A 27709-nucleotide genomic window follows, 5' to 3' on the forward strand; every position below is an offset into this window, starting at 1 on the left:
CAAAGTGGCTGTCTGAGGAGGCTTTACAAGTAGCTGAAGAAAGAAGGGAAGCGGAAAGCAAGGGAGAAAGGGGAAGATATACCCAACTGAATGCAGATTTCCAGAGAACAGCAAGGAGAGACAAGAAGGCCTTCTTAAATGAACAATGCAAAGAAATCGAGGAAAACAACAGAATGGGAAAGACTAGAGATCTCTTCAAGAAAATCGGAGATCTCAAGGGAACGTTTTGTGCAAAGACGGGCATGATAAAGGACAAAGAAGGCAGGGACCTAACAGAAGCAGATGAGATTAAGAAGAGGTGGAAAAAATACACAGAAGAACTATACAGGAAAGATCTTAATGTCCCTGATAGCCATGATAGTGCGGTCACTGAACTTGAGCCGGACATCCTAGAGAGTGAAGTCAAGTGGGCCTTAGGAAGCATTAGTAACAACAAAGCTAGCGGAGATGACAGTATTCCAGCTGAGCTATTTATGATCCTACAAGATTATGCTGTTAAAGTGCTGCACTCAATATGCCAACACATTTGGAACACTCAACAATGGCCCCAAGACTGGAAAAGGTCAGTTTACATTCCAATTCCAAAGAAGGGCAACGCCAAAGAGTGTTCAAACTACCGTACAATTGCGCTCATTTCACATGCCAGCAAGGTGATGCTCAAAATTCTACAAGCTAGGCTTCAGCAATATGTGAACCGAGAACTACCGGAAGTACAAGCTGGGTTTCGAAGAGGCAGAGGAACTAGAAATCAAATCGCCAACTTTCGCTGGATCATGGAGAAAGCAAGAGAATTCCAGAAAAATGTCTATTTCTGCTTCATTGACTACGCTAAAGCCTTTGATTGTGTGGATTACAACAAACTGTGGCAAATTCTGAAAGAGATGGGAGTACCAGACCACCTTACCTGTGGTGGTGGTATTGGGGGACTTTACTTCAGTCTCATGTCATTAACATTATGGGGTCCCTCGGGGATTCATTCTGTCCTCCATGTTGTTCAACATGTACATGAAGCCCCCCAAATGAAGTCAGAGGATACAGAGTTTGGCATCAATATGCTGACAACACCCAGCTCTGTCTGTTTTTTCAAGCTGAGTCAGAGAAGTGATGATCCATGGTTTGGGAGTGGCAATGGACTGGATGAGGATCAGTAAATTGAAACTCAATCCTAAGAAGACAGAGATGCTGTTGGGAGGCAGTTCCTCTGCCCAGGGAGGTGGTATTCAGCCAGCTCTGGAGAGGACTGGGCTATCCCTTAAAGCAGGAGTACAGAACCTCTTTCAACCCAGGGGAAAAATTCCATTTTGGAGAAACTTTGGGGGGATGCATTCCAGTGGTGGACAGGGTTGAAGGCAAAAGGGGAGGAGCCAAAATACCAGAAATAGCAGCCTGATTTACGTTAAAGATCTTATTGTCTGTAACTAACCCTTAGGAGAGGCATTTCAACCTTTTAGAATTGGGGGGAGGGTTCAACCTTCCCCCACAAAAGTTGGGAAACAATCAGTGGTTAAGTGAAAGGGAAGAGGCATGGCCATCTGGAGAACCCCAGAGGGCCAGATTGGAACCCTAAGAGGACCGGATTTGGCTCCTGGGCCTGAGGTTCTGAACGTTTGCCTTAAAAGATCATGTGTGCAGACTGGCAGCACTGTTAGATTCATCTTTAGCCCTTGAGGCTCAAGTAGTCCTCCTGGACAGAGCTATCTAGCCAGTTATCTATCACTTCTGTGATGCTGCCATTGAAGACTGTTTGGAAACCGCAGCTAGTCCAGAACAGTGGCACTAGACTGCTAACAGGGGCAAGGCAAAGACATATCTTGCCTATATTGAAACAACTATACTGACTTCCAGTAAATGTCTAAGCTCAACCTGCTGGTTTTAGCCTTTAAAGCCCTCCATGGCTTAGGACCCAAGTTCTTGTTGGGCCACCTTCCACTGTATCAAGCTGCCCATCCACCAAGATAGTAGTCTCAAGCCTTTCCCTGGATGCCCCTTCCATCTAAAACACAGCAAAGGCCCCTTGCCTTTGACTGTCTTCCCCCAGGAGATCCACCTTGAGCCTTCACCAATATCATTTAAGCACCAGGCAAAAACATTCCTGTTTTCTCCAGCTTTTAAGAACAACAAATGTCAGCATTTTCAACTGAGAATGGTGTTGATTTTACTGTCTACTCAAATGGACCACTGCTGTTTTAGTTTGCAGGCTTTCTTTTAGTAATTTCCTTTTTTAAAAAATATATGCTTTTATTGTTGTATTACTTGTTAGCCACCCTGGGAACATACATTTAAGTTGAAAGTGCAGGATATAAATCATGTAAATAAAACTAAATAAATGATAAACCAGTTCATGCAATGTAAGGGTACACTTTCTACTGACTTAACCAACTTGATCACTGTAGTCTTGCTGACTCAGGACCTCCACCCACGTTGTACGATGCCAATATTACTGCTACTACATTTGCTGTTCAACGATAGTGCTCCTGGTGAGCCCAAGCTTTCTTGTTACTCTCCCAATGAAAACAAGTTGTGCTACTGTTTATGCTTGTTTTGTTCTGTAGACAAAACAGAAGAGCAGCTGGAAATCTATCCTGGGAGGTGCCTCTTCAAACAGAAATGCTAAACTACATTCCAGCTTCAGATGTTTTGTTGTCCTGGAAGACTACAAGGAAAAAAACAAACCCAAACTTTTAAAGTCTTTTTTTTTCCTTTGAAGATCACACTTACGCTCTTGCCTGTTCTTGTACTGCTGCAGTTAATAAAAGCTGACTGCAGAGTTTACGTGGTGCAGACGTTACAACCTAAAAAACACCAGTGATCATCCAGGCTGTGGTGCTAGACACTGCCCTTTCCAGGAGTTAATAGCAAAGACCATCTAATAGTGTGGCATTTGGCTGTACATGTTGTGCTGCTATTCAGTTACTAAGAGCAGAACAAAACTTTGGCATGTGCCACAGTAGCTTACTTGCTACTAGTAATGATTGTCAAGCATACTTCCATATGAACTTTCAATCTTAACACCAGCAGCACGCCATTAGTACACTATTGCCAGAAATTATTTATATGAGAGAACCAGAGCACTTGAAGGTCTTATTCATTACATAGGCAAGTGCACTACCACAAAGTAGCACTTAGAAGTGGGCTACCACTGTAGTTCTTGGGTGTGTTTGTTTTTAAACAATGTCCATGACAGAGTAACAAATTCACAGTAAGAAATTCTCTTAACGCTGTTAATAGCATCGAGAAATGACACTCAGGCAACGATGACCCTAATTTGCATATCACTAATTACTCATTCATTGGCACTATCCTTAGTTGACCAACTTAGAAAAATTATGTACACCCTTCCCTGGTCACCAAAAATTCCAGTTTTGAATGTTCTATTGATATTAGAGACACCATTCAAAATCAGTTCCTTAAAGAGCACCTAGGGTTAAGGAAAACCAGTGTGTAAAAAAGGCAGACTCCATGTTAGGTATAATTAGAAAAGGAACTGAAAATAAAACTGCCAATAACATACTGCCCTTATACAAATCTATGGTGCGACCACACTTGGAATACTGTGCACAGTTCTGGTCATTAAACCTAAAAAACATGTTGCAGAACTGGAAAAAGGGCAGAAAAGGACAACTAAAATGATCAAGGGGCTGGAGCATCTCCCCATGAGAGAAGGTTACAACAGCTGGGATTGTTTAGCTTGGAAAAAAGAAGGGTAAGGGGAGACATGATAGAGGTCTACAAAATGATGCATGGTGTGGAGAATGTGGATAGGGAGACATTTTTCTCCCTCTCTTAAAATACTAGAACCTGGGGTCATCTTATGAAGCTGATTGGTGGGAGATTCAGGACAGATAAAAGGAAGTACTTCTTCACACAGTGCATAGTTAAACTATGGAATTCGCTACCACAGGATGTAGTGATGGCCACCAATTTGGATAGCTTTAAAAGGGGGTTGGACAAATTCCTGGAGAAAAAGGCTATCAATGGCTACTAGACTTGATGGCTATGTGCCACCTCCAGTACCAGAGGCAGTGACCCTATGTACACCAATTGCTGGGGAACAGGGGTGGGAGGGAGCTGTTGCGTTTATGTCCTGCTTGTGGGTTCCTGGTCAAAAGCTGGTTGGCCACTGTGTGAACAGAATGCTGGACTAGATGGACCCTTGGTCTGATCCAGCATGGCTCTTCTTATGTTCTTAGCTGTATGCTGCACTGTTGTTCAGTCATTAAGTCGTGTCCGACTCTTCATGACCCCATGGACCATAGCACGCCAGGCCTTCCTGTCCTCCGCTCTCTCCCGCAGTGTGCTCAAGTTCATTGTATGCTGCATACAGCATTTTAAGTATGGAGGTGGCAAGCCATGTTTAGCAATGTGACCAATGTCAAAAGTTCTCAACTAAAGTAAAAATCAGAGATCATAGTGATGAATTTTTTTGGAAAAATATAGCCATTTTCAAGCAGGCAGTAACAAACATCCTTAATGGCTACAGTTTGGCTAATGCTATGCACAATAAAGCATATTTCTCCATCATAGTCACTTATGACTGGAATGACAGTATATTCATCCCCAAATACGAAGCATTTGGAATAGGAGTAGGAATCAGAAAAGTTGGGTTCTCTTCCCAACCCCAATGACTCACACTTAATCACTAATCTTGCCCTTTACTCATCTGGAAATTAATTATACTACAAGTGATTACACAGAAATACTGGCAAGCATCACTAGATGACTGGCAAAATAAGTACATTTTCTATTTCTACTACAACGTCTGTCTGCCCTTCAGGAACCAGCACATCTTGGCTTCACCACATTATGCATGGCCTTGAACTTTAATGCTCAGATTTTAACACTCCAATCCTATGCACACTTACCAAGGAATAAACTCAGCTGAAAAACAATGGGACTTACCTCTGAGTAAACGTACATAGGGTTTCACTTAAGTTTCCAAAGAAGACTTAGAAAACAGAAAGTCAGATCCAGAGTAAGCTAATCACACTTGAGCCCCACTGAAATCAATGTGAAAAGTTAGTTGTGACTACTTTTAAGTCCCACTGATTTCAGTGGGATCCAACTGCAACTAACTTGCTCTTGATCCAACCCAGAGACTTCAGTCTCCCTACCATAATTTCATACTCCTGTATGGTCCATACTTAAAAATAAAATAGACTAGATGTACACGGAGAAAGCATCTCAGTCCTCTCCCCACACATCTCACTGGATGCCCTAACACAGGTGCTTGAGAAGATGAGATCCTGTACTGCAGGGGTAGGGAAACTGTGGCCCTCCAGATGTTGGTCACCAACTCCTATAAGCCCCAGCCAGCATGGACAATGGTCAAGAATGATGGGTATTATAGCCCAACCACATCTGTGGGTCTCCTACCCCTGCTATACTGCCAGGGGTTACCAACAGAAGGCCCCCAGAACAGAAGCGCAGCCTCCCCTCCCTAGTCGGTTTTCTCCTGCACAGCCAAGTGGAGGAAAGTACCACAGTCCTGACAGAATCCTGTGCTTCACTCAGAAGGCATTTTGGTGCCCAAGGTTTTTTGTTTTTTTTTTAAGCTCCAAATGGACTTTTCCCATAGTAATTAATATACAATCTACCAGGAAGCTCTCCTATGCAAGCCTCAAATGAAAAAAAATCAAGACCACAAGGGAGGGACCAAGAGCTCAGTGGTACACCATATGCTTCATATGCATGGTCCCCAGTTCAGTCCCCAGACTCTTCAGTGAAAAAGGATCCATTCATTTATTACATTTCTATACTGCCCAATAGCCAAAGCTCTCTGGTGATTTACAAAGATTAAAAACCTTTAAAATACAACATGCATAATATAAAAAGTGTAGTTACATATAACAGAGCAGACACACACACGTATCCAAACACTATCCCATGACCTGATTTAAAACTTGTCAAAAGCTCCCAAATGCCTGGAAGTAGAGGAAGATCTTAACCTGGTGCCGGAAAGGGAACAACATTGGTGCAAGGCAAGCCTCACTGGGGAGTTCATTCCATAATTGGTGGGCTGTCACTGAGAAGACCCTCTCCCTTGTTGCCATCTTCCAAGCCTTCCTCAGAGGAGGCACCTGGAGGAGGGCCTTAGATGATGATCCTAGTGTACGGGTAGGTTCATGCCGGGAGAGGCACTCTGTCAGGTATTGCAGTCCCAAGCCGATCAGAGAGAAACCGATGGGAAAGACCTCTACCCAAGACCTTGGAGAGCCACTGTCAGAGTAAATAGTACTACACTGGATGGACAAATAGTCTGACCTGGTCTAAGGGATGTTTCCAGGAACTGCAGAAAAACACTACTATGCTCTTGCAGCATTCCCATTCTTTTGATATGGCACTTCTGTAGGAGAACTTCCTGGTGGGTTGAATCCCACGGATCAGATCTTAGCTCCCATCCTTCCAATTGTGATAGCACCCACATCGCCCAGTCAAGATGGCCGCCTCACCTTGCATCATGGCAGGGTTGCTTCTAAGCGTATTCATTTATGACAAACAATGTAGGGACAGTCCACGGTTCAGCTCATGCACTTATCACCATCCTTTAACTTGTATTAAACTCCAATCTGAATGAACTTTAGAACAGCTTTCCTGACTTGGTGCCCTCCATCATTCCACTCAGCATAGCGAGGTTGCAGTCCAACATACCTGGAGCGTGCCAGATTGGGGAAGGCTGTTTTAGAAGGTTTAATAATTTAATTTAGGATTCACCGCATTTGAAGTTGACAATACCCCTGGGGTCAAGAGCTTTCCCCAGTTACAACTTTTGGTGGCAATCCACATGAGGAAGAGCCAAGGAATAATGGAAAACAAAGCTTCACCTGTGAATTTGCTTGAGGTTGGTTTGCACAGCTTGCACCAACTTCATCACAAATTATCTTGTCTAACTGCCGCTAAATTATAAACAAATCTTGTTGATTTACAGTGAGCGCTTTTAAAACTTGGAACACACACAAAACTGGGGCAGTGTATATGTGGAGGCTTTCTTTGCCATGCCAGGCCAGGCATAGGAGTATGCATGCAGAGCCAAAGAGTCATGTTCAGGTTGCTACTGAGCCTTCAAGGAAAAGGAAAGGTTCCTGGCCTAACTCTAGTAGCTTTGGCAATACAGATGCCCAGTGATGTCTTCCAACTGAGGCTATAGAGCTTGGTGGGGCCCTGCCTAATCATTTCTCCACAGCCCTCAAGATATGGATTATTGCAACATGCTCTATATGAGGCTACCCTTGGGTTTGATCCAGAAGCTGCAGATGGTGCAGAATGCAGCCAAGAGGCTAACAGGACCTTCTTGTCGACGGCAGATTATACTTCTGCTGAAAGAACTACACTGGCTGCCAATATGCTACCGAGCCAAGTTTAAGGTTCTGTAGTTAACATACAAAGCCCTAAACAACTTGGGACCAGGTTTCCTTAGGGACTGCCTTACCTCTTATGTCCCTGCCCAACCCTTGCAGTCCTCAGGAGGAACATTTCTGATGGTGACGCATACTCCTGAGGTTCACCTCTCGAATACTTATAATGGAGCGTTTAGTGTTTCACCACCCACCCTTCAGAATGCATGACCTGTTGATATTAGGTGAGCATCCTCAGTGTTGATCTTTAGACGTATGCTCAAGACCTACCTCTTCATGCAGGCTTTCCCTCAGGAGGGACCCAGCCAGTGTGGATATAATCAACCAGTGATTATTTGTTGTGCTGTTCTTGTTGTGTTATGTTTGTATTATTCCTGTTAACCACTTCAAGCGTTTACTAGAAAGAGGTATATACATTTATGTAATCATAGTAAGTATGGCCAGGACTTTCCTACCTGCTCAATTGCCAGTCAGCAATGGGGACCTCTGAGCAACTGAACACTTTTTATGCCATGAACACATCATATCCATTTTTAGTTAATGGAAAAGCCTCCACTAATGCAAGAAGGCAGCAGGCCAATGATAAGGGTGCTGCCGCAAATCCTCACAAAGAAACCAAGAGAATGCTAATAATCTGCAATAGGGTAAGGGACAAGGTGCAGACTGCACCAGTTTTTCCACACAGAGATCATTTGAAAATGGACTGGCACAGATGTACCCTTAATGAACCACTCTCTTTCAAACTAGTGACAGAGAAGTCATTGATACTAAAAGAGGACAGATAGGACAAACTAAATACAAACAATTCATTTTTAGGAAGGAAATCTACTGCATGTAGACTGTATTAAATATTTAATATCTTTGAAATCCCTTGCTCACCAATGCACTACAGTACCTTCCATACCACTGCACACCGTCCAAGGAGACCTGACCTAAGAGAGGGGATTTTGTATGAAATTAATGCATTGCATTAAAAAGTGCTGAGTTTTTATGTTGTGGGGAAATTAAATTTTTCAACACTAAGGGTTGCCAGAAGAGCCAGTAATTCTAAGCTAACGTACTATTCCCTCACATATTTATTTTCTACCTTTCCTACAGCAGGGGTAGGCAGAAGGTAGCCTGTGGACCATGACCAGATTCTGTTGGACCAACTAGTTTGAGGATTCTTATTAAAAAAGTGAGACTAAATGGGCCTTGGTCTGATCCAGAAGGGCAATTCTTATGTTTTAGGGGTCACTTAAGGTTTTCAGGGTCACTTAAAACAGACTAGTTATACCTTAATTGTCAAGAGTTCTCAAATATACACTCTTGTTTTGTAAATTTAACTTACAAAATTTAATACGTTTTTGGACAACAGGGATTTTAGTATTTAAAATAGACCATACAACTATCCCAGTTTATTCCTGCCTTACAGAAAATCTGATTTGGCAACTACATTACAGTTGCAAAAAAAAAAAAGAACACTTCCTAAGGTATACGAACATTCCCTCAGAACCTAGTGAAGACTTACATCCAAGCAGGCATGTTTAGAATCCAGTCAGGATTCAGGCCCTACCATTAGACAGAGGAGACCGCCTCAGGCAGCAGACGCTGGGGAAGCAGTAGCAGCCTCTAGCTATTCCGCTGTATTGAAGAACAAAGCTACTATGCCACACAGTCTGTCCCGGGGCCCCTAAACTAGCCTTCTGCCTCAGGTGCGGTGGCAGATGCCATACTGTCACCAGTATTAAAGTAAGATTCAACTGCTAGTCCAGTCGGCTTATGTACATGGAAGGAGGAGGGGGCACCATCTTATCCTTTCCTTTGGCAGCAAGCTGACTTGCACCAGCCCTGAATCCAGTGGAAAGGTTGTATCTTCTTATTTTTACTGTTTCCCAAACCAGAGAGAGGACCCCATACCTAGGCATGGATGAAGAGCTGAGGGAGAGACAAAGATTGCATTTCACATTGTTAATAAGCCTATAAGGTTCCTAAAGCATCAGTCACAGTCCCAATATGATCACAACTCCTGAAGTGCAGCTGTGTCAAACACAAAGTGCCATAGGTTGGATGCTGTGTAGAGGCAAGCTGGAGAAGTAGCACAAGCACAGGAGCCGACTGGGGGTGAAACAGCACAGAGAGTAGGAGTTAGGCAGGTAAAGTAAATTATTCCAATTTAGAGGGCCTGGCTCAGACGTAACAATCCATCAGTTTAAAAAGCATGCATGACCAGGAGCATTGCCTGCAGCATGTCCGCCTCTTCCGTTTTTCTCAGCAACCCACAACCAGCTCCTGCTGAGCATGACATCAAAACCCAGACCATTGGGCTGTTTAGCCTGTAAACAACACAAGAACCTGGGTTCAAATGTCATGGTCAGCAGGAGCTGAACACGGGTTCAGAACAAGCAGGCACACGGCATGCAGCACTCCTGCTCATCCCTAACAACCCATCATTTTTTAAACTGATGGGGTGTCGTTCAGGTGCAAACAGCATCTACAGGGAATCCTGCTTATCACTTGCAGGATCAAGAACCATAGACCTTCTTCCCAATTGCATCCCAATGGTAATGTCAGCTTATTTATTAAAAACATTCTCCTACACTTTTCCATAAAGGCTGCAGCAGGGACAGATGGAAGGCAGAGCCTGCTGAATCAGTTTGGCTGAAAGACAAGTTCTAGTCACCACACCTAAAAAAGGATATTGTAGAGCTGGAAAGGGGGCAGAAAAGGGCAACTAAAATGATCAAGGGCCTGGAGCATCTCCCCACGAGAGAAGGTTACAACAGCTGGGATTGTTTAGCTTGGAAAAAGGAGGATAAGGGGAGACATGATAGAGGTCTACAAAATGATGCATGGTGTGGAGAATGTGGATAGGGAGACATTTTTCTCCCTCTCTCAAAATACTAGAACCCAGGGACATCTTATGAAGCTGATTGGTGGGAGATTCAGGACAGATAAAAGGAAGTACTTCTTCACACAGCGCATAGTTAAACGATGGAATTCGCTACCACAGGATGTAGTGATGGCCACCAATGTGGGTGGCTTTAAAGGGGGTTGGACAAATACCAGGAGGAAAAGGCTATCAATGGCTACTAGTCCTGATGGCTATGTGCTACCTCCAGTATCAGAGGCAGTGAGCCTATGTACACCAATTGCTGGGGAACATGGGCAGTGGGATGCTGCTGCGCTTATGTGTTGCTTGTGGTTTCCTGGTCGATAGCTGGCTGGCCACTGTGTGAACAGAATGCTGGACTAGATCTGATCCAGCATGGCTCTTATGTTCTTAAGCATCATTGGGCCCCTCCTTTCCCATAACTGTTTTCATTCCAGTTGGTCATTATAAGTACTATTTAACTTTAAGAACTGGTGCTTGAGTTTGCTTTTTTCCTCTTCCATCTCCATCCCTTTTTTCCTTGCTTCTTGTCTTTATTGTAAGCCTGCAGGCAGGGACTGTCTTGTTTTATTGATTGTATGCAAACCACTCTGGGAGCCTTTCCGGCTGAAGAGCAGGGTTAAAAAATGCTTTAAATAAATAAGAAGTCCATACTTTGTTGCTGTAAACAGGATGTGCATTTGATGATACCCTCATAGACAGCCTGGCCATAAATCCCTCTTTTAAAAGCTTGACAAGATTTGGATGAGGACCAATATGGCTAGCTGAAGAGTACAACTTCAAAAAATGTGAAGGGGGGGAAATGATGTGGGAAGATGCTGACTTAACATTAATTATTTATACCAAGGGTAAGCAATCTTTTATCGTCCAGATGTTTTGGGCTACAGCTCTCATCAACTCCTGCAAGAAGGCCAATGGTCAGGGATTATGGAAGTTGAAGTCCAAACATTCTTGAGGGCACTCAGCTGCCAAACTCTGACTTATACAGGAGCCTTAATTTTATTTTTATTTATTTATTTTATTAATTTATTAATCGCCCATCTGGCCGGTCACCCAGCCACTCTGGGCGATGTACGACAATAAGAACAGTTTATACGATGAAATTCAACATTAAAAACATTAAGATACATATTGTCTATTTATGAACCCACAGTCACATAGTTTGTAAATTTACAAACTTTAAAGTACCAATAGTACCCTGTAATAGGTGGACTCCAGCAAGTCGTTCAATATGGTCATTCCAAAAAATGCGTTCAAGATGATCCATTAAGAGTGTTATATTATTCTAACCAAACTGAGTTTAAGATAAAATATGACTTTAAGACCACATTTGATTTAATTAGGGTGCAATCCTATGCATGTTTAGACTGAAAAAGTCCTACAACTCCCCGCATTCCCCAGGCAGCCATGGCTGGCTAGGGAATGCTAGAAGTTGTAGGACTTCTTTTTGTCTAAACATGCATAGGATTGCGCCTTTAATAGATTTTCCTTAGGCAAAACGCAGAGCTCTTAAGCATCTGCCCACCCTGGCAAGTGCTTTCTTCTGCATCTACTTACATTATCGTTAATTACAAACACTCTTTTATAGACTTGTTGCAAGAGGACACAACCAAACTCCTGCAGCAACACTCTAAACTAAAGGAAAATGCATATGCAAGCCAGGAAATCTCAGCAGAATTATAACTATCAATATCTTGTTAGTTGAAAAGCTATGGTAATCCTCTTTACTTTTTTGAGACCCATAAAGAGGCTCACAAAAGCACAATAAGGGTACTGCAGGTGCTACTTTTTGCTTCCTTAGTTATATGTACACTTTCAAAGGGATACATGAGGAGAGTACCAACCAACCAAGAGTTACACTGGATATTCCCTAATGTAAGCAAACTCCCTTCCCCCAGCAGCCAGAACAGAGGACAAGTGTTAGAGCAGAAGAAGCTTCCAGAGGTCACTTGACCTACCTTGGCCCCGACTTCTTGGAAAGGAAAGAGGGAGATTCTATCATGTCCCATGCCCACCAACATATCTTTTTAAAGTTGTAGCACCTTGCTTATTCTAGTGGTGACAGCAACTTTTGCCTAGCTAGGGAAGAGCAGCCCTGACTGAAGTACATAAAGTACTTCTGCCTTCAAAAAGATGCTGCTGTTGGTGGGTCAGCAAGAATTCATGCTCCTCTCTGGGAAAACATACAGATAAGCCAATCCTTGCAAAGTTCCCCTGCCCCATCACCTCCCTTAGCTGCAGGTGAAAAGGAATCTTTAGATTGTAAAACAGGATGAGGGGAACTCAAGCACGAAACACCCCCTTATTAGCTGGGTGCCATGTGAGTCAGGCCAGATACTGGCAGACCATCCGTAGCAGACAGCTTGATCACAAGGACTCCCCTTTTGCAGGGCTTAACTGTAGAAGTAGCATAAACACATTTTGACTGAGTATAGGGCACTCTTGTACCGCCAGTATGAAAGCATTCTGCCCATGCACTACAAAAGTTATAATTACTGGAGTCCTTGTCTGAATGTAACATGCCACAACAAGAGCTAACAGCATTCCTGGCATAGAGCTACAAACACTACTAAAAGTGTTTGTTCACAATCCAGCTAATGCCAGATGGGTATGAAGACCCCACACATTCTAAAACACACTGAGAGAAAGGCAGGTTCAGCAGTGCCCATCTGTCCCAATCCAGCCCTCATACATGAATACAGAGTTCCCCCTGCCGCAATAAAGCAAGGAGTTCTTCATTTGCATCCCTGTCCCCCTGGTCCCTTGCTGAATTATGACCCATTTTGAAAGGTGGTCACCATTAGGTCCAAGCGGAGTGAAAAAATTCATTTACATTGCTGGAGGTCAATGATGAAAAGTAGGGATAGGAAGGCCAACACAGTGACCCAGTTCACATGATGAAACAACCCAGAGTTTGTTAACAATGGGATGTTTGAGAGCGAGCAAGCAACCATGCTGGCTCCCAACTGCTCCCCCAATTGCAGTGCACTAAACAACCCAGGGACGCTCCAGCCCTCGGCTGTTCTCCATGATGCCCATCCCCAGAATGTTGGGTTGTTGAGGGAAAAACAGCCCAAAGTTATAACCCAAGAACAAACCATAGGTTTGTTGTTGCTCCCTCAACAACCCAGAGTTCTGAGTTCGGACATCATATTTAGCATACTGGAAGCAGGCAAGCAGTTGAGAGTCAGCACACTTGCTCACTCCCAAATAACCCATGGTTAACAAACCTTGGGTTGTTTCATCACGCAAACCAGGCCTGTGACTCGTGGAATTATATTGGGCCATGCTGCCTACTAGGGTCTCTGCTACCCACCTGCGCCATCACCCTGCTATCTCCACTTCAATGGATAAGACCTTTCCACTACCCCCTCAATTGTGAAAATAGGAGTTTAGCAGCCATATGCCCTGTCCAGTACGCAGTGGGTAGCACCATGCCATTTGCATGCACCAGGCCAGCGTACATTAGTCAAAGGTGATACGTATCACAAGCAAAATCTCAGGCTGAAGTCCTAACAGATGCTATAGAAAAAGTAAATGAAGAGCTCCAACACTCTCTTCAGGTCTATCCCTATATTTATAATAGCAAACTAGCAGCCAAGGTTTTCTGTTTATATCTGCCAGTTTGTAAAATGAATTACCTACTTCATTTCATCTAGATATGTTTTTATTTATTTTCACAGTGGTGAAGCCGATAAAACAAGATTTAGAAATTTAAGACAGATTTATAATAACTTAGCTCAACAATCTTTTCCCCCATTACTCAAATCCTAAAATCCCCTCAGCATTTGCATTAGCTTCCTTTTATTTATATTCAGTTCCTCATGCCTTCCCACACTCAGCAGATGACACACACTTTTAATTTCCTCAATACTATAGATTATTTGAACCTCACTGGCTCCTTTCAAGTCCCTTCTGCCAGCATTCCCTTTTAATTCCTCTCAGATAAGCGTGGATTACCTGGGAGGCTTATCTGACCCAAAGGGCTAGGTATCCTACTATCTGGAATTCTATTTGGTTGCTGCTTGTGTCACTGCACACTGTAAACAGAAGCTACTTTCCAGTACAATACAATATTGGCAGCTATAGCTTCAGCAGGCGGAGGAATGGAAATAGGATTCAAACCCAGAGGTTTGAACATAGCCCTTTATATCTTATGATGATTCAATTTATACTTTTAGCAGGAGAACTGATTAAAGTCACGTTTGTCTAAACAAAGAACCCAGGATGTCAGCTGGACCTTTCAGAGTTAGGCAATTCTAGCAGATCCTCATATGCTTTGATTAAAGAGATAGTTGAGAGACAAAACCTGTTCCTTTTTCCACTCAGCAATATGGAGGTGGTGACAGAAGGCAGGCACCCTTCCCTACTAGGATGTACTTTGCATTTTCCCCAACAAATGGGTGTATCATGATTTCAAAAGTTTGAAGGCCTTGACCATGGAAATGTTTCTGCTAGGTTAGGCTGAGAAATAAGACCAGCCAAGACCACTGAGGTGGCAACCCTATACACTCTTCCCTGGGGGCAAGAGTAGACCTGCATGGGATTGCATTGCCAGTGAACTTTATGGCTGAGCTATAGATTTGAAACTGGGCTTCCCCAGTGCACAGCCAACAATTTAACCACCACAGTACAGTGTCTCATATGTTTGTTGCATTTACGCTTACATTTTTTCAGATGTACTCCTGCAAAAATGTTGTGTGAAGTGGATCCAAGCACAGAACACTTTGCAACAGCACAGTATTTTACAAAAATATTCTAAATGCATTTATTCTGTAGTGATGCATCTCCATTAAGGGCGCAATCCTATGGTCGCTAGACAGCATCTAAACAGCCATAGGATTTTTTGTTTTCTGGGAACCAAGCTCGGAGCCAGCACTCCGAGCTTGGTTCCCAGAAATCCAACTCCCCTCCCCTACTGCCATGCAGGAGGCGTGGTTCCTCCCCAGCTCCCTCTCAGAAGAGCAGCTAAAAAGGGGGCATTCCTGGGGGTGGGGCAGGGAGGGAGGAAGCACTGTTACAATGTTTCTTATGTGACATCCAGCCTCCCCCCCCTCCACTCCAAGGTGCCCTGGCAGGACAGCCGAAATCAGCCATTTAGCCACAAATTCAGGGCGCCTGGGGAGTGGAGAAGATCCCCTCCGTGCCCTGCCTGCCCTGCATTGGTTAGGGCAGGCAGAACTCAGAGGCAACCAACTATCCCCATAATATTGTGCCCTAAATCTCTTTTATAACACTGGTATTTTAAGAACTGTTTTTAGTGCTTTTCAGGTGCAATCCTATGCATGTGTAGACAAAAAAAAAAAAAGTCCTACAACTCACAGCATTCCTGGCTGGGGAATTTATTTCTGTCTAAACATGCATAGGATTCATCCCTTCATATTTTATTCTGCTGCTGGTTTTAATTTGGTTTTATGTGCTGAGACAGCTTTATTATTTGCTGCTGGTTTTGTCTTGGTTTTATTCTGGACTGTCTTATTTTCTATTTTTTGTTTGTATTTTATGTTTTTAATGTATTGTACATCACCCAGACAACTTTGGTTATTGGGCACTTTGAAAGTACTGTAAATAAGTGAATACATAAAATACTGCATCTTAAGCTAATTTTATTACTTTCCATAGGGATGCACAAGTTAGGACAGAAGCACTGTTGTAATTCAACAAGCGCTGAGACTCAGTTGAAACTAACACAAACACCAACTGCAAGGATTTCCTTCCCAACCCCCCACATATGTACACAGACACACACACACACGTGCACATAGAGTGTACAACATTGCCTTGTGTGTCACATTCCCTAATCCTGGCGCTGCAACACCATAGACACTGACACTACTAGCAAATCAATCCCCTAGAAAAGTAATCTGTACAGTAGTCCAACTGCAGAACAGATTGCTTTGTACAACGGCTGGCATAACTCTGTCTTACACTAAAAATCAAATCGGTATTATCAACTCAGTTACCACTTCATACCGATTTGGTGGTAAACCCACATTAAGCAAAGATTAGGTATTACCCTAAAAAGTGCCACTCAGTTCCTCCTTGTACACCTTAGCAGGAGACAACTTTTTCCCTCCTTATGCACCAGTGTAGACATCCAATTTTGCTTTAAAAGCATGTACACTGAGGTTGTGTGCTTAAAATAAATTACTGTTGTCGAACAAACTTTTCCACTTCGGGGTCAAGCATATGTACTTAAAACTATTGTGAAAACAGAATAATACCACACAAGTTTGTCACAAATGTAGTTAAATACAGAAGAGAGGGAGGAAACCACACACACACCCCAACAGGTCAAAACATGTGTTGCAGTTGCCACACCACTGTATTTGTCATATTTCCCATGAGTAAAACCAAAAGCAACCTCGCCTTTTTGAAGCATTCGTATCAGCAGCTTTCTTTGGGTGGAGCAAGAAAACTCTGAAGCAGAAAAACAGTTTAACCCTTAACACTGTGAAGATATCAAGAGGAACTCAGGCTTTTAGCTACTGGCATCTCCAAGGTTTAAAACTTGTTCTCCACAAGGACTTTCTGGGTAAATTCCAATGCAGTCTAAACAGGATACAAAATAATTATTCAGTCTACACTTTAAGTGTGTTAAACCACTAGCAGACACCTCTTCCTTCTTGCAAAACTATGTGAAAACCATGTCTGTACACTGTGAAGAATGCTGGACACTATAATGTTACAAATGTGGGTACATTTGTAAGGACGGTTTACCATCAGGCCTACTGCTGACTTTGCGTTATCTCTGTGGATCTCTACACGTCCCTAAATTAGATCCAAGCTAAACTAAAGTGGAAAAAATGTGCAGCAAATTCCAGACAATCCTGAGAGGGATCCATGCTAAATTACCAGTGCAGGCATACCATCACTACAAAGGAAGTGCTTTCTATTCCTTGGAAAGACAGCCACCCCTGTAATCTGTTTTCTGCTCAGCCTGTACAGTTGCAAACAGCCAAAGGTAGTTCCCCCCTGGGATGGGTATCACATCAGGTAGTGTGAATGTTCTCTGCCAGCTTTTAATTGCTAGATAGATCAAGGCCATCACAGGGAGAGGAAGGAGCAGACAGGCACCCCTCCAGTGTGCCTGAATACAGCTCCATCTGAGAGCCCCCTCCCTCCTGCTACCAACTGCTGTTGCTGAGGGCATCAGAGGGAGAGGAAGCAGCAGCCCCTTCCACCATGCCCATGAACTGCTGAACTTTGCAACAAAGAATCTAGCACCGGAATGTGTTTTTCTCCTCCTCCCTCCCAATCCCCTTTCCTTTTGTGTCATGTGTTTTAGACTGCAAGCAAGTGGACAAGGACTGTCTTATTTCTTATCTTTGTAAGCTGCCTTGGGAGCCTTTTTGGCTAAAGGCATAAAAATGCTAGAAATAGTTACTATGAAGAAAAACGTTAGCATAACGTTTTCATAAGAATTTACAGAAGCAACACAAAGGAGGGGGGGATTCAAAATGGTGCAAACCAATCCTTAGCAGAAAATCCTCAAAGGCCCAAAGCATTGTGAACACTTCCTCAGGAGAGTCATGTTATAGAAGCCATATAGAGAAGCCTTAAAAAAAATACCCACCAAGCTACAAAAGCTTTTACCAAGCTTTTATGTCATAGTCTAGCTTGGGCAGTGGGTCTGGCAACTTACTCAGCTAGAAGTTTTTTGGTTTTTTTTTTTACTATCTTGGGCAAGAGTCCTCCTGTAAGGCTGATATACCCTACCCTATCCCAAGAGCTCAGGATGGGTAATAGCAATTATATCTAAAAAAACATTTTTCAACCTCGAACAATGCTACTGTCTAGCACGTTTCATAAGTGCTCCACATAATCCTTGTAACAACTTGGTAAGGTAGGCTATTATACTCCAACTACGTATGGGGCTTTTTTTTTTTTTTGCTGGGGCTGAGAAATAGGAGTTTGCCCAAGACTACCTAAGTCACTGCGGAGGCGAGATTTTAACTGGGGACTTCCTTGCTCAGTTCTCATTTTCTTAATCGTTGCACTATATCATGTGCAAATATAGTCCGCACAAGTTCCTTTTTGGATATTATCAAGAAGTGCCACAAGTTAATTGTTCGGTGGCAGGGGCCGGAACTATGTAGGAAGCTGGCAGAGCTGATGTGTAACTTTCAAAGTGAAGCCACTCAGAGCCAGCCTCTTTTTTTAAAATATATCACACATTTTGTGGCTTCCCTGTGCCTGAAATTTACTGGTGTGCCCACTGGAAGCTACATACTCTGTTCTCCCTACCAACACCACGAATACCCTGAAGGGAAAAAGACACATCATGGGTTGGATCCAGACTTAGCCACATGCACCTGGGATGGCAGAAGCAGACATCCCTGCCTCTCCTCCCCTATACCCGCTCTAGCCCCCTGAAAATGCTATAGAGTGAGTTGAGGGGACCCGTGAGGCTGAATGGGGTGAGCTGTGGCACAGCGTAGAGGTGGAAGAATCCTGGAAAATCAGAGGCACCTTCTGTGAGTGGAGCACTTCCATCCAGAGAAGGCAATTCATGGATCCAGCACATTATCCAGTCATACTTGTGGGGAACCACGCCATAAAGCAAGGATGCAGAGCTTCTGGCTCTCCAGGGTTCCCCAGAAAGCTATGCCGCCTTCCCCTGGACCCACACCCTTTGCCCCAACCATAGATTATTTGGTGGTTTCTCAGCTGTTTTTCCCCAGTCCAAAAGGTAGAAATACCTCTAAGGCTAAGTTACTGGCAGTAAGAGCTTAAAGCTAAAATAGACTGGAATTTGGGGCATGTTTGACCCCGCCCCTTTACCTTTGGCGACGCCCACCACTGTAATGAAGCCCCCAAGTGCTTCTCCAAAATGAAATTTGGTCCTTGGACTGAAAGAGGTTCTGTACTCCTGCTATAAAGAAACCTACTTTCAGCTTTTGATTAGACAAATTCCTGGAGGAATAGGCTATTAATGGCTACTAGTCTTGATGGCTATGTGCCACCTCCAGTACCAGAGGCAGTGAGCCTATGTACACCAGTTGCTAGGGAACATGGGTGGGAGGGTGCTGTTGTGCTCATGCCCTGCTTGTGGGTTCCCGGTCAACAGCTGGTTGGCCACTCTGTGAACACAATGCTGGAATAGATGGACCCTTGGCCTGATCCAGCATAGCTCTTCTTATGCTTTTATTATTCAGGGCAGAACTAGATGTCACAGCAACAGAGCTGTGTTTAAGCAAGGATCTGACCCAAATATCTCAAAAATCGGGGGGGGGGGATACATTTTCTATTTAAAGGGTGCACCATAGATCAGTGTAACAGAGCACATGCTTTGCATGCAGAAGGTCCCATATTCGATTCCCAGCTTCTCCAGGTAGGGCGAGGAAAGAATTCTGCCTGAAACCCTGGAAAGCCACTGCCAGTCAGTGTCGACAACACTGGGCTAGATGGGCCAAATTATACTCTGGGTTATACTCTGACTCAGTATAAGGCAGCTTCCTATGTTCCTAACTCTCCTTATGCCCACTGCTTACCTCCTACAACCCCTCTCTCCACACATTTTTCTCCCAGCCAAGCTCATACTGGTATCAGAGTTCAGCTGAAAAGAAAAGCACCACAGGAAGACACTCTGGCTGGGTTCAGAAAACATGACAATGCAAACTCAAGGATGAGTATGGGTTGAGTGTGGATTGTGTTGTGTGAAGCCAGTAAAGCTAACAAACCATGATTTGTTAGCCATGAGCAACCCATAAAGAGAATCCATGCTTTGTTGTTGGGTTGTGAACTGTGGGTTATTTATGGTTAACAAATCATGGTTCAGTAACAACCATGGGTTGTTGTGTTGTGTGAACCCAGTCAATGACCCGGTTTGCACAATCACCATGGGTTAAACAAGCCATGGTGGCTTGTTTAAGCTGTGGAGCATGCCAAGCATCATTTGCCTAACATGGGTTATTTGAGGGTTGTTCCCCCTCAAACAAGTCATGCTGCCTGGGTTTGGATGACATAAGCCACACTTTGGCAGGTAATTAGGCAAATGGGGCTTGGCATGCACTACAACTTAAACAAGCCACCGTGGGCCACTGCAAGGATGTATCCTGCAGACAGGGGTAGGTTTCTGCCCTCATCCATACACTCCTTTTATTTGTCAAAGATGAATCCTGATGCTCCTTTTTCTATGTGATTGCAGCAGATCAATGTTTAAAAACCCAGATCTGCCACAGCTAGTTTGCCTTTATACTAGCAATGAAAAGAGATTACAGGGAGAAAAGCATGCCAAGTGAAAACAATGAAAGAGGCAATGAAATAGCCATTTTTTTCCCCAGAATGCAGTGCACACCACAGGAAATTCAGGGGGGAAATCATAAGTCCAATTATTACAGAACTGTGCATGCAGAGACTAGAGAATATAGTCAATGCTAAAGACAGGTATATTAAAAAGGTACTCAGAAACAAGACTGCAGCTAGGCAGACATAGAGCATGCAACAGGTTCCATACTACTTTTATCTAGATCAGAAAACATGCAGGATTATGATGATGCTGTTACATTTTCTTAAATGCTTTCCCTAAAAAGAAATCTGCAAAAAATATTTACTGAGGTCTTGACTATGCACTCTTACCTGGAGCCATCATTGAACTCAGTGGGCCTTACACATTGGATTGCACTGTGCAAGTCCATTAAAACTACTAGATATATATCCAGATCTGTATAATTATGGAGATCATTTTTTAAAAGGTAAACATGCGGAGATTGTAGGGAGACCAGAACAGTACCAACAATAAAAATGAGATTCCTCTCCTGAATAACTGTAAGTTTCAGACATATTCGGTTCTCTTTCATGGAATCTAAAAAAACTGCTACAAAATATTTTAGTTATGAAAGAAGCAAGCATAATGCTTTCAATTTATTAGCTGTATACCTGCAGCTCACTTCTCTCAAGAGCTGATTATTTCGGCAGTCTAGTATTACTACAGCATTATGCCAGGAATGTAATTTATTTAGTCTTGGTAAAAATTACACACCAGATTTCCAACAACCAACATCCACAAAGAATTCACTTTACATTATTAAATTAAATGAAGTCAGTCATGAGGGTGTGTATGCACACAAGCGTGAGAGGGGTTTTGCTCCTCTTTTCATAAATGTAAGGTTTCTTCACATTGCTACATTAGCATGCCAAGCAATTCTACGTTCACTCATGAATCCTTTCACCACAATTCATGTTGACACAGTTGAAAAATAGAAGGAATAAGTCTGCCCAGTGCCCACCTTTTGGTCCCCCAAAACCTCCTGAGAGAAACCTGATGCAATGTTCTCTGTTTCCAGTTGGAATCTAGCTTTCAGTAGCTTTTTAAAACACAAACATACACACACAAATAAATTAAGATATTATCAGAACCCTAAAGAAAAACAAATGGGAAGGGGTGTGTATGACCAAGAAAGAATGAGGAAATCTGCCGGAGGAAGATAAACAGGCATCTATGCAAACCCTTATTAAAGCCCATGTACCATTCCTTCCTCCCACCCCAGCCCGCCGCCTCTAGACACACACACAAAACACAGGGAGGTCTGTATAGCGTGCCTTAAATTAAATAACCGTAAAAGGCACACCCTCTGATCCGAACTGACAAAATAATCATCCTCCCATTTCCCTCTCCCTTCACTCCCTTTCAGAAGATACACTGAACTGAGGTGGAGCTGACTTCGCAGGGGGAGAGGAGGAGGAAAGCAAGCCTCGTTTGGTTCAAAAGTTTAAAGTGGGGGGTGAAGCCGAGGGAGGTGTGGGGGGGGGGAAGAGAGAGGGATACAATGTATCGGGAGTCTGCTGGCGATACAATATATCCGAGGAACTGCTCTGCCTGCCTGCCTGCCTGCCTGCCTGCCTGCCTGCGTGTCTCTCCCCGTTGCAACAGTCATTACCCACTTCCTGTAGCCGTGAGAGAGAGAGAAAGAGAGTGGCTCCTTTCCTGCTTTCCCCTGCCATGAAGGCGAGGGAGGCTACCAGCCCCTCCAAAGGGCATACGGGGAATGCCTGCCAGCCAACCTGTTCTCTTACCTGGATGTAGTTGCTCTCGCAGTAGTCGGCTACCCTGGTAAGGTTCTGGTAGCTCTCGAGCAAAGCCCGCTTGCCAGAAGGGATTTCCTCTTCTAGTAACATCTGCAGCTCTGCCATTTTCCACCCCTCCGCATCGCTTCCTCTTGCATTAAAGAGACAGCGGGAGCTCCACAAGCTCACCAGCCCGCCTGGTATTGTGGGATTCCGCCTCGCCTCGCTTTCGCCAGAGAGAGAGAAAGAGAGAGACTTCGCTTTCCCCACCCTCTCTCTCTCCCTCTCTCCCCCCCTTCCCTGCCTTGCTTTGCTTTCTTCCCTTTCAGCCGCCGTCCTCCTCCTCCTCCCTCCACAGGAAAAGACGGTCGCAAAGTATGCTGGGAGATGTAGTCATGAGCCTTCCTCCTTTCACTTGGACATGGCTCCGTTTCTTCTACGAGCTGGATTCATACGTGCAAACCCAGGTTTGCCCAGGATTAGAGACAAAACGTATGTAGTGTAAATGCGTGCATGTGGCAGGAATATTTTTACTCTTTCCTCGAGTCTGGCAAAATAGAGATACTCCCCTGCACACCCAAACCTTACTTGCTAGTAAAGAGCCGGAGGAGAGAGAGAGAGAGAAGGATTATGTTACATCCATTTAAAATGTGTCTAGTCCTTATTATTACAAAAATGACAGTTTAATGATATTTAAAGCTGAGTGCGACCACCCAAACCTCTTGAGGTATGTTTGAGGCGTTACATTTTCAAACTTGTGTTTTAAAAATATGTACATAGAAACAGCCAAGAATAATAGCTGTGCAATCGGATCCCGTGTGCAATTAGGTTCACCTAAGTCCATTGAAACCAGTGGATTTTCTGCATACAAATTCCGAATAGGAGTACAGCCGTATATGTGCATTTGTGTGGTTCCAACATGTGTGATGCGCCTCTTGCAAAGCTTCTGGACATACAACTATTCAAAAACTACAGAGTTATCAGTCTGGCTTTTTTTTCTGACGATGTTCTTATTTATACATTTCAAAACACAGACAGAGGGAAACATGAAGTCAGAAGAAGCTCTGATCAGCATTAAGTGATAGGACCATGGGAAGAGATAATGAGAACAAAAACAGCAGTGCAGAAAAAGTGCAGTGTCAGGTTAAACAAGCAGGAACTGAATGTGTGTGTTTGTTTTCTTCACCTAAAGTCAACTTCAATATATACATACAAACTACCAAACAATACTCACCACTGAAGCTGTCAATTAACTCAAGAGTTTTAGGCTGCAATTCACAAACTACCTACTCAAATAGAGCTCATGTAGTGTAGCAGTTAGAGCAGGAGTAAGCAACTGGGTACCCTCCAGATGTTTTGGACTACAACTCCCATAAACCGCAGTCAGTGTGGCCAACAGTCAGGGATTATGTAGTCTGGAGGGCACCAGGTTTCCTGTCCCTGGGCTGCAGTGTTGGACTAGGACTGGGGAGACATACGTGCAAATTCCCACCTGGCCATGAAGCTCACTGGTAAACTTGGGCCAGGCAGTGTCATTATTATTATTATTATTAAATTTATTAATCACCCATCTGGCTGGTCACCCAGCCACTCTGGGCGATGTACAACATACAATAAAACAGTTTAAAACAATAAAATTCTACAATAAAAACATTTTCTAAAATACCCTAACCCACCGCAAATGCCTGCCTGAACAACCACATTTTTAATGCATGACGGAAGCTCATTAAACAGGGGGCATGATGGAGTTCCCTAGGGAGGGAGTTCCACAGAGTGGGGGCCACCACAGAAAAGGCCCTCTCCCTCGTCCCCACCAGTCTAGCTGTCCTGGCTGATGGGACAGAGAGAAGGCCATCCGAGGCTGATCTTGTTAAGCGGCCTGTCTGGTGCTGCTGGAGGCGCTCCTTAAGATAGGCTGGGCCGGAACCATATAGGGTTTTAAAGGTCAAAACCAACACCTTGAATTTGGCCTGGAAAACAACTGGTAACCAGTACAACTCCTTCAGCACTGGAGTGATGTGATCTCGCCGGCGGCTGCCTTTAATCAGGCGAGCCGCCGCGTTCTGTACCAGCTGCAGTTTCCGAACCGTCTTCAAGGGTAACCCCACGTAGAGCGCATTACAGTAGTCTAAACGAGAGGAGTCCAGGGCATGTACTACCGATGGGAGCAGATGGTCGGGAAGGAAGGGGCGCAGCCGCCGTATCAGATGGAGTTGATACAACGCTGTCCGGCTCACAGCTGACACCTGAGCCTCCATGGACAGCTGGGAGTCCAAAATGACCCCCAGGCTGCGGATCTGGTCTTTCAAGGGTAGCCGTACCCCATTCAACACCAGGTCAACATCCCCCAGCCTCCTCTTGTCTCCCACCAAAAGTACCTCGCTCTTGTCAGGGTTGAGCTTCAGCTTATTCCTCCCCATCCAGCCACTCACCGTCTCCAGACATTTGGACAGGGATTCTACGGCCAACCTTGGTGAAGATTTGAATGAGAGGTAGAGCTGCGTGTCATCCACATATTGATGACACTGCACCCCAAACCTCCTGATGATAGCCCCCAGTGGCTTCACATAGATGTTAAATAGCATCGGGGAGAGGATGGAACCCTGTGGCACCCCACAAGTAAGTGGCCACGGGTCCGAAACCTCCTCTCCCAGTGCTATCCTCTGGTACCTGCCGGAGAGGAAGGACCGGAACCACCGCAATACAGTGTCTCCAATGCCCAACCCCTCCAGGCGGTCCAGGAGGATACCGTGGTCAACGGTATCAAAAGCCGCTGAGAGGTCGAGGAGAACAAGGAAGGAGCATTCACCCCTATCCAGAGCCCTCCTCATATCATCCACCAAGGCGACCAAGGCCGTTTCTGTCCCATGCCCAGGCCTGAAGCCCGACTGAAATGGGTCTAGATAATCAGTTTCTTCCAAGTGTGCCTTCAACTGCACCGCCACCACCAGCTCAATCACCTTGCCCAAAAATGGCAGATTTGAGACTGGGAGAAAGTTGTTCAGAACTTGAGGATCCAAGGAGGGCTTCTTTAAGAGCGGTCTTATCACTGCCTCCTTGAGGGCTGATGGCATCACTCCCTCCTCAAGGGAGGCGTTCACCACCGCCCTGATCACCTCACCCAGTCTCTCTGCAGCCCATAAGGAGCCAAAATGGGCAAGGATCAAGTAAGCAGGTGGTCGGCCGTACAGATGAAAGCACCTAACGTATCTCACAGGGTTGTTGTGAGGCTAGAAGGGGCAGGGGAGAACCTTGTATTCCGCCCTGAGTTCCTTGAAAAACAAGGGCAATAAATCAATAAGGACATAAGAAGAGCCATGCTGGATCAGACTAAGGGTCCATCTAGACCAGCATTCTGCTCACACAGTGGTGAACCAGCTGTTGACTGGGAACCTACAAGCAGGACACAAGTGCAGCAGCACCCTCCCGCCCATGTTCCCCAGCAACTGGTGCACATAGGCTCACTGCCTCTGGTACTGGAGGTGGCACATAGCCATCAGGCCTTGCACCTGAGCCAAGCACACACACACACACACACACACACACGAGTACATGGATTGTTTACAACATTCATCAGTCCTTTTCACAAGGGGCTGTAGAGCACATGTTTTCAATATGCAGGGTCCCAAGTTCAGTCCCTGCCATCTTCCATTCAAAGCCACTCAAGGCAGCAGAGCTGGGAAAGGCCTCTGCCTGGGACCCCAGGGAGCTGATGCCAGCCAGAGCACATAGTACTGGACTGTGGCATTTTGCTGCCTGAGGTGGAGCAGTAAAGGCAGCTCCACCCATTCACTCATCCAAGTCGAGGTGCACAGTACCCAAGATACTTTGGCACCTCAGGCAGAAAATCACACAAGTACCTCTCCCCCTCCCTGCAGTTTAAAAATATAACATTAATAAATTAAATAATGATTCATCATTTGCTGCCCTTCTGTTACACTCCAAATCAGCTGCCTCACTCTGCCTAATGGTAGGGTCAGGAACGTAGGTCAGGAGTGGGATAACCTTTTTCCTTCTGAAGGGTCATTGATCCATGGGGAAAGTCAATCAGGGCTATAGCTGGTGGTGGGCAGAGCCAGAGCCAATGGCGGGTGGAGACTGCAGGAGTGCATAGCTCTTTCTGAGGGTAGTGGAGTCAGGGCTCGCAGAGACATAGCACTGGGACTTTTTTGTTAGCAGGGAGGCTGATGTCATCTGCCACCCCCGCCCTTCGACTTCTCTGTTCCATTGGAGCTTACCTGCAATCCTTACAGTCGCTGGGGAGAATTTTCCCAGGAATAATATATTGTTCCCTGTTGTAATGCAAGGTATTTTGAGGTGGCTTGGTCTTGAATGGGCAATTAAGACCCATTTCCTTTATAAAAGACCTGATCCTGTTGGAGATTAAAATTACTAGAACTTTTTATATAGATCAACACAGCTACCTGAATTTTTCTACTCTCTTTGGGGGCATGGCTATGGGGGGACTGTGATGATGAGTGCTTGCACTTCAAAATTTACCACTAACTGTCCGAGGTTATGTGAGTACCAACCACCCATCCTGCTCTCTGTCTGTGCCAGCCCATCTCTCTCTCTCTCTCTCTCTTCCACACCATCTCTGTTGTCCACATGAAGTTAGGACCTCATAAAATCAGGCTAAAGGCAAAGGTTCCCACACCAAGTGTAGATGGACGAACTCACTATATCTCCCTTCATCCACCATTTTTCATCAAATGTTACTTACTCTACAGCTGATGGTGAGAGCAACCATACATACAACCATACAACTTACTAGGTCAGGACTCAGTGGAGTAGCCAGGTCTGGACTTTGGTTCCAGCGTCCAGGTCCCCACAGCCTAGGGGGCACTCAAATGACCACCCAGAGAGTGGCAGGTAATGTGGACATCTGGGCCACAGAAACAAACACAACTTTATTCCTTTAGTCATGATGGTGCTATGATTTAAGTGACTTTAAAATGCAAAACTGCACGTGCTCAGAATATATATTTTTTAATGTATTTAAACAATTGTGTTTTCACTGTAACATATCAGGAATGTAGAAGCAGCTGTAAAGCATGGCATGGCAGGTGTGTGTGTGTGTGAGAGAGAGAGTGAGAGAGAGAGAGAGAGAGAGAGAGAGAGAGAGGTCAGTTGTCAGCTTCACACCTGAAGTAATACATCTGAAGCACTCGCTCTCTCTCTCGCTCGCTCGCTCTCTCTCTCACACTCATACCACACACACACACACACACGATCATAAAGTCCAGTGGGTAAAATTACCTAGCTGCCCCACTCGTAACAATTCTAGCACTGACTGGGGCAGGCAGAAAGTGCTAATGTTAAATATTATTTGTATGAACAATTGCCTCCATGAGGGAACTGTACAACTGTAATCATTTGCATGATTAAAGTAGCCCATTTTGGTCACTCTGCCACAATGCTACATTTTGCAGCAGCCACTTGTACAGTCCCCCACTCCCACCTGTTACGGAGACAG

At 44.5% G+C, this 27709-nt stretch overlaps 2 protein-coding genes across 6 annotated transcripts in view; one reads left to right on the forward strand and one right to left on the reverse strand.

Annotated features, from left to right (window-relative positions):
- The window catches only part of ABI1 (abl interactor 1), a 147083-nt gene extending 124691 nt beyond the window's left edge, over window positions 1-22392 (reverse strand). For all 5 annotated transcript variants that reach the window (XM_084859100.1, XM_084859102.1, XM_084859101.1 and 2 more), the window contains exon 1: window positions 22243-22392. In XM_084859100.1, the coding sequence (XP_084715226.1) occupies window positions 22243-22359 (117 nt within the window). In that variant the 5' untranslated portion in view covers window positions 22360-22392. The remainder of the gene's footprint in view (window positions 1-22242) is intronic.
- A 252-nt stretch (window positions 22393-22644) lies between these two features.
- Window positions 22645-27709, forward strand: part of ACBD5 (acyl-CoA binding domain containing 5) — a 61621-nt gene continuing 56556 nt past the window's right edge. The window contains exon 1 of the mRNA XM_084859095.1: window positions 22645-22725. The gene's annotated coding sequence lies outside the window, so the exon portion shown is untranslated. The remainder of the gene's footprint in view (window positions 22726-27709) is intronic.

The sequence above is a fragment of the Heloderma suspectum genome, chromosome 5, assembly GCF_057233095.1.
Source record: "Heloderma suspectum isolate Gila_16-S chromosome 5, 16-S_ref, whole genome shotgun sequence".
Taxonomy (NCBI): domain Eukaryota; kingdom Metazoa; phylum Chordata; class Lepidosauria; order Squamata; family Helodermatidae; genus Heloderma; species Heloderma suspectum.